A 13,885-nucleotide genomic window follows, 5' to 3' on the forward strand; every position below is an offset into this window, starting at 1 on the left:
AAAGAAATTAGCATTAAATATAATAATCACTAAGTCTTTAAGGGAAGGAAACCTTCCATTCTTACAGGGTCTAGGCCTAAATGTGACTCCAGTTCTACGCTCTCCTCTGGAAATAGCTACTCCCTGGTATTAAACAGAATTACGCCCACCTTCTCAGGGCAATTAAAGATGGGCAGCAATCGTGACGCCGCATCCTGGGAAAATAACAATGACCAACCCTCTGATTCAGCAGACTTGAGTTGCGACACTTACTCTGTAGATGGTGAGAAGTCTTTGAAATAAACAATGCCCCCACACCTTCTGCACAAAATATACTTTTAATTTACAAAACAAAAAATGTTGATTGCAGTCTTCGGGCGCTGGAGACCACAAGACCCCAGGTTCAGTTCCTAGTTTGCACTGTTAACTGTGAATAACCGATGCATTTATATTGCACTTTTTCTGTAGAATTATCGAATGGTTACAGCACAGAAAGAGGCCATTCGGCCCATTGTGTCCATGCTGGCTCTCCAAGAGAGCATCTCGCTTAGTCCCATTTCTCCCGCGTTTTCCCCTTAGCCCTGCAAATCTTTTCTCTTCAGATAATTATCCAGTTCTCTTTTGAAAGTCACGATTGAACCTGCCTCCACCACACTCTCAGGCAGTGCATTGCAGATCCTAACCACTCGCTGCGTAGAAAAGCTTTTCCTCATGGCCTCGTTGGTTCTTTTGCCAGTCACTTTAAATCGGTGTCCTCTGGTTCTCGACCTTTCCAGCAAAGCCAACAGTTTCTCCCTCTCTACTCTGACTAGACCCTTCATAATTTTGAGCACCTCTATCAAATCTCCTCTCAATCTTCTCTCTAAGGAGAACAGCCCCAGCTTCACCAATTTATCCAGGTAGCTGAAATCCTTCATCCCTGAAACCATTCTCATGGAACATTTCTGCACTGTCTCCAAAGCCTTCACATCCTTCCTAATGTGTGATGCCCAGAATTGCACACAATACTCCAGCTGGGGCTAAACTAGTGTCTTACTTAAGTTCAACGTAACCTCCTCGTTCTTCCTACCAAAATGTATCACTTCAAACTTCTCTGCATTAAGTTCCATCTGCCATGTCTATGTCCTCTTGAAGTCTATCGCCATCCTCCTCACAGTTCACAATACTTCCAAATTTTGTGTCATCTGCAAGTTTTGAAACTGTGCCCAGTACACCCAAATATAGGTCATTAATATAGATCAAGAAATGCAGTGGCCTTAACACTAACCCCTAGGGAACACACCACTCTACAACTTTCTTCAGTCCGATAAACATCTGTTCACCGCTACTCTCGGTATCCTGCCACTCGGCCAACTTTGTATCGCACTGCCACGACCCAATCCCATGGGCTTCAACTTTGCTGGCACTTTATCAAATGCCTTTTGGAAGTCCATGTACATCACATCAACTGCATTACCCTCATCAACCCTCTCTGTTACCTCTCTTACCCCTGAAATATCTCAAAGCTCTTCAGAATGAATTACTTGACCCAGGGAGGGACTAGTAGGTCAAGGCAGCAACACTCTCCAGGTTAAGGAGTGCGAGCTACTGATACTCTTTGAGGAGGATGGAAATGTGTGGACAGGAGATAGCTCAGCTATGATGCCTTGCAAATTCAACACTTACTGTCTAGGCTTCCACGCAAAATATACCCACTTGAGCAAGTGATCAGAGGGTGGCTGGTTGAGTTCTTCAGGGAGAAATTTCTGTCTGGCACAGGCACAATGGGCTATAAGGTTCAATAGTTCTAAATACAAGTTAAAAGAATTAAAATTTCTGCATTTGGTATTGTTGACAACACAGGTACTATTACATTGTGAAGAAGGCATGGCCCCACCTCACGTAAATCCAAGTTGGACACGCTTTAAGAAGCGATTGCCTTGGCTTCGATTAAACATGCCTTGATTTACTCTTCCTCCCGCCCCCCAGTTTCCAATCTCCAGCAACAGGTGTGCCATGACGTGCTTTGATTGCCAGCCCATTGGACCAATAATAATAGATGACGGAATGATGGACGTTTCCACCATCCAATCATAGCTGGGCAAGGTGATCCGTCCCGCCCTCATCCTCAAAAGGGGCCAATCATCAATATCACCCAACTGATTGTGAATGGCCGTCTCGCAATAGGTGAGGTGGGGGAATGATAATATTTACAGCCGGAGCCCCGGGGTAATCCGCAGTGACGGGCCGGCGCTTCAGTCCCGCCCATTAGTGGGATGGACGGGCCCTCTGACTGAGTGACAGCCCCGTTGGCCAATCAGAAACATATGCCAGATGCTGGACAGGGGTCCGAGCCAATGAAACACCGCGGGAGGCGGGCCCGAAGAAAAAAAAGCTATTTAATTTCAACTCACATTTGGAAGATAAACAGTCACCTCGGAGTTAACCGTAAAAAGTCTCCCCCCATTTAGCGAACTATATCCATTTAAAAAAAAATATAACGCTGAATTTTAATCTCAGGGCGACCTCTCGCGCGCCGACTTACGGTGGGCTGAGCGAGGTGCTCGCGCTGCCGTGACGGGCGCGGCGACGGGCCAATGGGAACGGAGGACAGCGGAGACGGACGTGGCGGGGAGCCAATGGACGCCGGGGCCCCGCCCCCTGGCTGGGGGAGCAGGCCAATGGGAGGGTGAGGTGGGCGGGGACCTCCGCTCGGTGAGGGAGGGAGGGGGGTGTCGGGAAGATGGGGGCCTGGAGTCGGTGAGGCCGCGACGGTGGCGGTGGATGGCTTGGATCGGTGTCTAAGGGCGGCTGGGCCGGCTGGCCGGCGAGGATGGGTTCGCAGGTGCTGCAGATCCTCCGCCAGGGAGTGTGGGCCTCGCTGACGGGCGGCTGGTACTTCGACCCGCACCAGAGCAAGTTCTCCAACTGCTTCCACCTCTATGTCTGGCTCTTCCTGCTCTGCTTCCCCTTCCTGCTCTTCATGGTGAGTGGGCCGGGCCAGGGCCTCCCAACCCCCCCCCCCCCCCCAACACCCCCAAACCACCTCCCTCCCTCCCTCCCCTAACACCCCCATCCCTGGGGATCAGCGGGGGCACAGGGCCAGTCTGCACCCATTATTAGGGTTAGTTCCCTGTGTGTGGGGACCTCCCCCCTCCCCCATACTGGGGGTCTACTTGCCTCCCCCTCCCCATGTGGGGAGGGGGAGAGGGGGGGGGCTCTCTCCACACCCCACTGCGTTTCGGGGGGCTCTCTGCGACCCCCATGTTTGGAGGGCTATCCGAGTCTCCCCCCACTGCGTTCCGGGGGGGCTCTCCGAGTCTCCCCCCACTGCGTTTCAGGGACCCCCCCCCCACCCCATTGTGTTTCGGGGGTCTCTCTGCGACCCCCATGTTTGGAGGGCTATCAGAGTCTCCCCCCACTGTGTTTCGGGGGTCTCTCTGCGACCCCCATGTTTGGAGGGCTATCAGAGTCTCCCCCCACTGTGTTTCGGGGGGACTCTGCGACCCCCATGTTTGGAAGGCTATCCGAGTTTCCTCGCACTGCGTTTCGGGGGGCTCTCTTTCCCCCCCCTTGTTCCTCATGTTTGAGGTTGATACTTCTGCAACACTTAGGTGGGGGGGGGGGGGTGCAACAGTGACTGTGATTTTATTTTAAACAATTGTCTCTGATGACTGTATTCCTCGAGATAAGTTTTGTGTCTGTATTTGATTCCTGTCTGGAGGGGGCAGATTCCTTCACCCTGTTTTCTGGGGGGTCTCGCACCCTCTTGGTTTCCCCTGATAATTACACATATTGAGTTGTCGCACATTTGTGGTCATGCTGACGAATAGAATTTTTTTCACTCCATTTTGGGTGCCTTTATCCCATTTTTTTAGGCATTTCCAGGGTGTCTCTGGCCCTACTTTGTGCTGCTCCACATTTATCCATCCCAGCTACGCTGGTAGGTGTGGTAAAATGTGGCGATTTATTTTGTATCATATTTCTTTTTCGGGGGGGTGGGGGGGGGGGCGGGTTTGGAGCCTATCTCCTTTTTTGGAGGGTCTCGTAATTTACATTTTACTCATTTATGGAAGTTTCTCTGTCCCAACTTTCAGGAGGGTGTCTCACTGTTTCTTTTGCAGGGCTGCGTGTATCTCACTTAACATTATGATGTGTTTTGAGTCTGTTTTTAAAAATGTCAATCATTCCCACTCCATTTTTTTGGAGACCAGGTCACCCTCCCACCCACTTGAGGCACCCATAGAAACATGTGGCTCGAAGCTGCTAAATAGGAACAGGCCATTCGGCCCAACCAGTCCATGTTGGTGTTCTCCCGCCACGCAATTTAGAGTGACACAAATTTCTCCCCTTTTACGACTTCCCACGATTCTGCAGCATGGAGTGAGGCCGTTTGTCCCATCGTGCCGATGCTAGCTCTTTGGAACAGCCTGATCAAGGTCACGATTTGTCGTGGGTTCGATTCCCACTCCTGAGCCCATAATCCTGGCCAATTCTCCCTGTGCAGTCCTGAGGGGAGCGCTGCACTGTTGGAGGTGGCGTCTTTCGGATGAGACGTTAAACCGAGGGTCCCGTCTGCCCCCTTAGAGGGGCATGAAGGATCCCACAGCCACGATTGGAAGAGGAGCGGGGTGAGGTGGGGGGAGAGAGAGGAGGGAGGGAGTCCTGGGGCCAATATTATCCCTCAACTAACATCACCAAACTGATGATCTGGTTATTATCACGTTGCTGTTTGTGGGAGCTTGCTGTGCGCAAATTGGCTGCCGGGTTTCCTGCATTATAACGGTGACCACGCCTCAAAAATAGGTCGGCAGTAAAGCACTTTGGGACGTCTTGAGGTGGTGACAGGTGCTATATAAATGTAAGTTCTGTCTTTCTGTTCTCCATTTGTAATCTGTCCTTTTTTAATTTTTGGGATGTGAGCAATCACTGGCAAGGCCAACATTTATAGCCCATCCCTAATTGCCCTTGAAAAGGTGGATTATGTGTCTTTTGTGGTTGGAAGGTTGTGGGAACTGAGGAATGTAGACCATGAGTCTTCAGGGTTTTTAACTGAATGAGAAATGTATTTTCAATATGGATTTATTTCGATTTTTACCCTTCCTCCTCTTCCCCTCACACCTTTAGGGGTGTTTCTCATTTGGGTTCTGCGATTGTTTTTAAAAAAATATATAAATGACTATATCATGATCAGTCACAACACTGCCACAGCTACAATACTGGCATCTACCCTGCAATGTGGAAAATTGCCCAGCTATGTCCTGTGCACAAAAAGCAGGACAAATCTAACCCGGCCAATTACCGCCCTGTCAGTCGACTCCCGATCATCAGCAAAGCGATGGAAGGGGTCATCGACAGTGCTATCAAGCGGCACTTGCTCAGCAATAACCTGCTCGCTGATGCTAAGTTTGGGTTCTGCCAGGGCCACTCAGCTCCTGACCTCATTACAGCCTTAGTCCAAACATGGACAAAAGAGTTGAATTCCAGAGATGAGGTGAGAGTGACATTTGACCGAGTAAGGCAGCAAGGAGCCCTAGCAAAACTGGAGTCCATGGGAATCAGGGAGAAAACTCTCCGCTGGTTGGAGTCATACTGAGCACAAAGGAAGATGGTTGTGGTTGTTGGGGGGGTCAATCATCTCATACCCAGGGCATTACCCTGAGGAGTTCCTCAGGGTAGTGTCCTAGACCCAACCATCTTCAGCTACTTCATCAATGACCTTCCCTTCAGTCATAAGGTCAGAAGTGGGGATGTTCACTGATAATTGCACAATATTCAGCACCATTCGTAACTCCTCAGATAATGAAGTAGCCCGTGTCCATATGCAGCAAGACCTGGACAACTTCCAGGCTTGATCTGATAAGTGGCAAGTAACATGCGTGCCACACAAGTGCCAGGCAATGACCATCTCAGACAAGAGAATCTAACTATCTCCCCTTGACATTCAATTACATTATCATTGATGAATCCCCCACTATCAACATCCTGAGGTCACCATTGACCAGAAACTGAACTGGACCAGCCACATAAATACTGTGGCTACAAAAGCAGAGATTGGGAATTCTGCGGTGAGTAACTCACCTCCTGACTCCCCAGAGCCTGTCCACCATCTACAAGGCACAAGTCAGGAGTGTGATGGAATACTCTCCACTTGCCTGGATGGGTGCAGTTCCAACAACACTCAAGAAGCTCGACACCATCCAGGACAAAGCAGCCCGCTTGATTGGCACCCCATCCACAAACATTCACTCCCTCCACCACCGACGCGCAATGGCAGCAGTGTGTACCATCTACAAGATGCACTGCAACAACTCACCAAGGCTCCTTCGACAGCACCTTCCAAACCCGCGACCTCTACCAACTAGAAGGACCAGGGCAACAGATGCATGGGAACACCACCACCTGCAAGTTCTGCACCAAGTCACACACCATCCTGACTTGGAAATCAATCGCTGTTCCTTCACTGTCACTGGGTCAAAATCCTGGAACTCCCTTCCTAACAGCACTGTGGGTGTACCTACACCACACGGACTGCAGCTCACCACCACCTTTTCAAGGGCATTTAGGGTTGGGCAACAAATGCTGGCCCAGTCAGCAATGCCCACGTTCCCCGAACAAATTAAAAAAAAAAAAATCTAATTGAATTGTGGAACAGGGGCTGAATGGGGTGCAGTGATGTCGGGGCTAATGGGTGAAATTGTGAGGACAGTTTGCATAAACTAGGCTTGTATTTCCTCTAATATAGAAGATTAAGGGGTGATTAAGATGATGGAAGGAATTGATGGGATAGATAGGGAAGTGGAAATGTGGAACTGTCCCCTAGAAAGCTGCTGAGCTGGAGTGGGGCGGTGGGGGGGGGGTGGTCACTGAAAATTTCAAAGCTGAGATTGATAGATTTTTGTTAGGTTAAAGGTATTAAGGATTACAGAATGAAGAAAGGTATGGTGAAGTTATGACTAAGAACTGAATGGCCTCTTCCTGGTTTTATGTTCCTATAAGCTGTACTTGACTTTCAGTTGTGCTGTCTCTGTATATATGGTGGGTGGGGTTATGTGGTTTATAGAGTAGTAGGCATTATTGTGGGAGGCATGTGAGGAATTTCCCCCATGATTCCAACCCCCATATCCTTTCCATCACCAAAACTGCCTATTTTTGACTCCTTAAAATCGCCTCTCTCCTAGTCACCTCAGCCCATCTGCTGCTGAAACCCTCATCCATGCCTTTGTTGCCTCCAGTCTCGACTAGTCCAGTCCTCTCCTGGCCGGCCTCCCATCTTTCACCCTCCATAAACTTCAGCTCATCCAAAACTCTGCTGCCTGTATCCTAACTCACACCGAGTCCTGTTCACTCACCCACTCTGCTCACTGACCGACATTGCAACAGCTCGACTTTAAAATTCTCATCCTTGTGTTCGTACCCCTGCATGGCCTCCTCTTCCCCCTCCCTCTCTCTGTAACCTCCTGCAGCCCCACAACCCTCCTCGATCTCTGCACTCCTCCAATTCCGGCCTCTTGCGTGCCCCCGATTCCCATCGCTCCACCATTGGCGGCCGTGCCTTCAGCTGCCTGGGGGCCCGAAGCTCTGGAATTCCCTCCCTAAACCCCTCCGCCTCTCTCTCTCCTTCTTTAAGATGCTCCTTAAAACCGACCTCTTTGACCAAACTCCAGATCTTTTTATGTGACTGGGTGTCAAATTTTGTTTGATTTTCACTCACGTAAAGAGTCTTGGAAGGTTTTACTACTTAAGTGGTGCTATATAAATGCAAGTTGGTGTTGCTAGGGGTAGCGTTTTAGTAGCGTAGAGGTTCTTTGGGATAAGCAGTGGCTCTCCTCTTCATGTGTGTGTGTGTGTGTGTGGGGGTTGGTTATAGTGATGGGCTGTAACTTGCAGTATTCTGAGGCAGTATTCAGAGGTTCTTTGGGATAAGCAGTGGCTCTCCTCTTCGTGTGTGTGTGTGGGGGGGGGTTGGTTATAGTGATGGGCTGTAACTTGCAGTATTCTGAGGCAGTATAACCCGTGGATTTGCTTGGGCGCTCAATGTTTTGTCTTTTATTTCCATCCTGTCCCAGGCTTTGCCACCCAGCACCTCTATTGCTGGTATCTACTGTGCCATCGTTGCCCTCTTCTTCACCATGGTCAAGTCCATCAACTACCGGCTGCACGCCATGTTTGATGAAGGGGAGATCGTGGAGAAGAAGAATCCCTCGCTCGCCGCAGAGTGTGCCAAGCTTGAAGAGGGCGAGCTGGGGGTTGGCGAAGACAACAGCACCATCAGGTGAGAGCTTACGGAGGAGAAAACCCAAGCGTTAGCACAAAGTTTCCAGCAAATGAACCCCCTCCCTTCATTACTTTGTCCCACCCTCGCCCAACTCTGTGGGGCTGTGTGTGGGGGCGCCCAATTAGGGGATGGGGTATCGACTGGGGGGGCTTTACAACCCCCCCGCCCCCCGATTCAGAGAGGAACGAGATAGCGACCAAGACTGCTCAATAAGTTTCATGACCAGCAGTGAGAAGCCCAGGAATCGAGCGACACGGGGTGAAAATGACTCTGTGGGGCACACATCCTGAATGTACATCCCCCAACCCCCACCCCCACTGCAGGCTGCCCATTCTCTTCCTTGGCAGTCGATTATGGCTGTGTATAGTGACACCACAAGTCCCAGCCAGAATAGAGACGATCGGCTAATTCCTCCGCCCGTCACCGGTGCAAGTGATTCTGATTGATTTGTGCGTGCATAATTTCTGTTGCGTAACTATCCTCCACTCATTGCATTTTTTTCTGGCAAAATTGGGAGACGTTGCTGCAGTGTCGGTCGGTAGTTCACTTTGCTGTAGTTCGTAGAGACTCTGTTTAAATAGACACTGTAGACTGTTTGCTGTAAGTCGTGCCCCACCTCCAACTCACTGGTCGACACTGTTTTGAACAGCCCGGGACCCGCTCGTTGAAGATGCCCATACTGCGACTGCTGTGGTTGTTAGCAGTGCAACGAGCTGAAGAAGACAGCAGGCAGCTTCAATCAGCTGCTCCACCAAATAGTTTTTGATCTAGCATGGTGTGGTGCAGTCCCCGCCAACCTTTTAATCAGCGATCCTAGATCCTTACTTCTACAGAACCTTAGGCACTTGGGAGTCCAATGGATTAACTTGCTGCTATATCGTAGAATCTTACAGCGCAGAGTGAGGCTGTTCGGCCCATCGTGCCTGTGCTGGCTCTTTGAAAGAGTTATCCACATCCCTGCTCTTTCCCCTTCGTCCTGAACATTTTTCGCCTTCAAGTATTTATTCATTTGTCGTTTTGAAAGTTACTGCTAAATCTGCTTCCGCTGCCCTTTCAGGCAGCGCGTTCCAGATCACAACAACTCGCTGCGTTTAAAAAAAAAAGTCTCCTCGTCTCCCCCTCTCGTTCTTTTGACTTTTATCTTAAATCTGGGTGGTCTTGTTACCAACCCCTCCTACCAGTGGAAACACAGTTTCTCCACATCGAAACCCCTCATGCTTTTGACTGCCTCTGTTAAATCTCCCCTTAACCTTCTCTGCTGTAGAGAGAGGCACCCCAGACTCTCTGTGTGAATTCCTTTGTGGGTGATGGGGACTGTAGCTGTGAGGTCCCGGAGCAGGGATGTGTTATTGATCGCTCTTCCTGTAACCCACAGGGATCCGGGTGGAGGAGTGGAGATGACAGTGTTTCGAAAGGCTAACACCACTCCACCCGTGCGATGCAGCTCACAGCATTCCGTCTTTGGGTTCAACCAGGTGTCGGTGAGTACCCTGCGTGTTGGGGCAGGAGAGGTGGTGAAACTCGGAGCTGGTGTGTGAGCGCCGTGTCTCTGTCACAGCGTGAAACAGTAATGTTTAGGGGTGGGTGGTAATGCCCCACACCCCGCCCGCTGTCTTTCTCGGTCACTCATTCACGGGGTGTGGACTCTTCGCTGTCTAGTGCTCACTCTGTTTCTCGTCGGGCGAGAGTTGGGCCACAGCAACTCGAGCCGCAGAGTGGGGGTGTGCGCGGGAGGGCAGAATGGGATTGGACATGAATTTGGAAAGTGGGGCGAGGCCACAGAGGGACTGGCAGACATGCACAAAGATTCTGCAGCGGGTTTAATGGGGATTTCCAGTTCGAAAGCATTGCTGTTCTATCTGTTCGTACAGTATCATCGGGTTTTGATCAAAACTGCCCTTTCTCTTCTGATTGTAGGAATTGTTGCCTCACCTGGAAGACAATGGAACCTCTAAAGGTAGGTTGGCTTTCCTGCTGGTTCAATGAGGGGCAGCCAGGCGTCTTGTAGCACGGCCCAGCCCTGAAGATTGGGTTCATTTCTTGGGTTCTTGGCTGCAGTTCCACTGGAGCGATGGGCTCCCAGTACCTTGTCCGTGAGGGCACCCTTCACATATGAGACTAGATGGCAGTGTCGAGTCTGACTTACTGGTGGGGTGGAAGGAGCAGGAGCACCATCTGCCAGCCCAAGCCTGCCCGGCCGAACTTGAATGCATGTGTTCCGCCTGCCTGTCTCTGTCGTAACGTCTCCTTTAGCTCAGTGTTAAATTTTATCTGATTATGCTGCTCAGAAGTGCAGTGTGAACGCGCAAGTGTACTGCATGTCTTGCCTCATCACTAAATAGTGATCAGGAGTAGAATTCTGATGGATTTTCCGCTCCCCTCCCCTCCCCTCCCCTCCCTATCTCCCATAGTGCTGAGTTGAGCTAGCGTAGCACAGACTGGCAGCAGCTCCCGTGCATTTCTGGTGCTTTTTACTCGGATGCCTTCACTGTGAATCTGGGGCCCTTTAAGGGTTTGCTAGGGCTTGTCGCTCCCTTCAGTCTCAGCGGTGGGCGTTGGCTGTCTTGTATCTGAGCAGGACATTCTCGGCTGTGTTCGTGTCTGGACTCAGTGTTTCTTGTGCATTCAACAGGCATCAGAGAATTGGTTCGGGAACAAGGCAGTAAAAATGTAATCGTCACATCGGCTGACAGGGAGTTTCTAAAGTTGCTGGATACAGCAGGTGAGGCATTGACACAGTTCTCTTTACCGCTCCTAAGTCTTTGTCTCACTCGGATTTTGCAAAGTCTCATGTTGGGTTCGTTACTTAGCTTGCGCTGATCAGTGGCAAGTAACATTCGCTTCACACAAGTGCTAGGCAATGAGCATCTCCAACAAAAGAGAATCTAACCATCTCCCCTCGACGTTTAATGGCATTACCATTGCCAAATCCCCCAGCATCAACATCCTCGGGGGTCACCATTGACCAGAAACTAAACTGGACCAGCCACAGATATACTGTGACTACAAGAGCAGGTCAGAGGCTGGGAATTCTGCAGTGAACAACTCATCTCCTGACTCCCCAAAGCCTGTCCACCATCTCCAAGGCACAAGTCAGGAGTGTGATGGAATACTGCAATAAAAACAAGAAATGCTGGGAATACTCAGCAGGTCTGGCAGCATCTATGGAGAGAGAAGCAGAGTTAACGTTTCAAGTCAGTGACCCTTCATCAGAAGTGGGAAAGAATACTCTCCACTTGCTCCAACAACACTCAAGAAACTCAACACCATCCAGGACAAAGCAGCCCACTTGATTAACACCCCATCCACAAACATTCACTCCCTCCACCACCGACGCACAGCAGTGTGTACCATCTACAAGATGCACTGCAGCAACGCACCAAGGCTCCTTCGACAGCACCTTCCAAACCCGTGACCTCTACCGCCTAGAAGGACAAGGGCAGCAGACGCATGGGAACACCACCACCTGCAAGTTCCCCTCCAAGCCACACATCATCCTGACTTGGAACTATATCGCTGTTCCTTCACTGTCACTGGGTGGAACTCCCTAACAGCACTGTGGGTCTACCTACACCACACGGACTGCAGCGGATCAAGAAGGCGGCTCACCACCACCTTCTCAAGGGAAATTGAATGGGAAATAACACTGTAGCCCTGTAAATTTTTTCTCTTCGGGAAATGATACAGTTCCTTTTTGAAAGCCATGATTGAATCTGCCTCCACCACGCTCTCAGGCAATGCATTGCAGATACCGACCACTCTCTGTGTAGAAAATGGTTTTCCTCATGTCGCCTTTGCTTATTTTGCCAATCCCCTTAAATCGGTGCCTTCTTGTTCTTGATCCTTCCACCAATGGGAACAGTTTCTCCCTATCTGTTCTGTCAGGACTCCTCATGATTTTGAACACCTCTTTCAAGTCTCCTCTCAACCTTCTCTATGCTCGTGCCGAAACTGGCATGGGCTTTTTGGGCCGAATGGCCTGTTTCTGTTCTGTATGTTGTATGTGTAGATTGAAGCATGAATTGAAGAGGAAACAGCTGTTGGCTAACTTGACATCTTTTTTTTTTATCTCCTTGCCATTTCAGATCTGCAAATGCCACAAACACCCGACGAGCGCCCGCTGCTGTCCGAAGTGGATGCACGTGTCTCGGGTAAAAGACTGCCCTCGTTACCTGCCCAGGCGATGCTCCCCTCCTGTCGGGGCCTGGGACCTGCCTCCCCCACCTCTCCCTGCGGCCCTCCCCAGAACCCGGCATCCGATCTGCGCGTGCACCCCTCGCCCCTCAGCCTGCTGGAGCAGATCGGGGCCTGGCGCCCGGGCGAGTCGGAGAACCTGTGCGACACCTTGCTCGGCCCCCTGCTGTGCGACCGTCTCCGAGGAGATGACGACAAGCTGACGGCCTCCACCCCGGCACGGGGCAGCGGCGGCAAGGACGGCGGCGGCAGGCAACCCGGGGCGCTGGACGCCCAGGAGCCGGCGGGCGGCTTCGAGAGACTGGGAGCCAAGGCGGCCGGCTCCACCGACAGCTGCTTCAGCGGCACAGACAAAGAGACACAGAGCACGGTCAGCAGCTACCGGAGCGAGAAGACCAGCTCCACCCGCCTGGAGAGCCCGTCACTCACCCCCCAGCCAGATGCCGCTGGCGGTGACGCTGGCCCACCGAGCGCTGACGGGCAGATGGATCTGCGTGGCAGGAAGGCGGGCAGCGACACAGACAATTTCTCCGACAGTGAGATGGCTGCCACACCCGACCTCAGTGACCCAGGAGACGGGCGGTCGCAGTTCACCTTTACCAGCCCGAGCGATGAGCGCCTGGCGGGGGGCGTGGCCGACCCCTTGACCTCCTGGCTGACGGACAAGCTGAGCGCCCCCTCGACTGTGACCTTTGCCCCCGGCGGCCAGGCCGATAACTCCCAGCCAGTTCTGCTGGAGGCCGAGCAGGTGGTGAGGCCCAAAGACTTGAACTTGCTGCGGCGAGGCTCCGGCCATAAGTCAGGCCGGAAGAAGGCTGCCAAGAGGCACAGTGGCAGTGGGGGCAGCTTCGATTACCGCCGGGAGTACGTGCCGGTCAGGACGGCCCTTGGCGCCAAGGCCTACAGCGAGAGTTTCTTCGAGGACGAGGACTCGAGTGACCAGAGTGACTTGAGCCACACTTCCAGCCTGCGCTCGCAGCCCAACTACAGCAGCTCCTCCAGCACCTCGAGTGCCACCTCCAAGTCCTGCTCCTCGCCCGATGCCACGCGGCACAAGAGGCGGCGGGCGAGGCGGCGCCCGACGCGGACTGAGTCTGAGCCTGCCGCGGTCCACCCCCCGCTCGTGCCCGACGGGGCCTTCGCCCAGCGGGCGCCCGCTGGCCCTGCCAGCGCCAAGACGCATGCCCGGGTGCTGAGCATGGACGGCAGTGGTGGCGGGCAAGCGAGTGAGGGTGCCAGGGAGGGCAGCACCCGGACATTGACCGCCTCCAAGCCGGACCTGGAGGCGCGGGAGGGCGAGCCGCGGGGGCGGGATCGCTTCGCGTGCCGACTGGAATCCGTCGGGAGCTCATGGAGCCAGTCAGAGGGCGCAGTCGGAGGAGGTGGGTCAAGGGTCAGATGACGTTTGGTTGACAACAATTAATCCTCTTATTTACGTTGAACAGCGAAGGGGTG

General features: G+C 52.1%; 1 protein-coding gene across 4 annotated transcripts in view; it reads left to right on the forward strand.

Moving 5' to 3' along the window:
• The first annotated feature begins 2,683 nt into the window (after nt 1-2,683).
• The window catches only part of LOC137356058 (pecanex-like protein 3), a 58,901-nt gene continuing 47,699 nt past the window's right edge, over nt 2,684-13,885 (forward strand). For 2 of the 4 annotated variants that reach the window (XM_068021803.1, XM_068021804.1), the window contains exons 1-6: nt 2,684-2,944; nt 8,028-8,233; nt 9,612-9,717; nt 10,154-10,193; nt 10,869-10,958; nt 12,322-13,812. In XM_068021803.1, coding sequence (XP_067877904.1) covers nt 2,792-2,944; nt 8,028-8,233; nt 9,612-9,717; nt 10,154-10,193; nt 10,869-10,958; nt 12,322-13,812 — 2,086 coding nt within the window. In that variant the 5' untranslated portion in view covers nt 2,684-2,791. Of the gene's footprint in view, nt 2,945-4,636; nt 4,820-8,027; nt 8,234-9,611; nt 9,718-10,153; nt 10,194-10,868; nt 10,959-12,321; nt 13,813-13,885 lie in introns of those variants that run through there. The other 2 variants (XM_068021805.1, XM_068021806.1) reach the window with 2 other exon arrangements.

The sequence above is a fragment of the Heterodontus francisci genome, chromosome 44 (assembly GCF_036365525.1).
Source record: "Heterodontus francisci isolate sHetFra1 chromosome 44, sHetFra1.hap1, whole genome shotgun sequence".
NCBI classification, from domain to species: Eukaryota; Metazoa; Chordata; class Chondrichthyes; order Heterodontiformes; family Heterodontidae; genus Heterodontus; species Heterodontus francisci.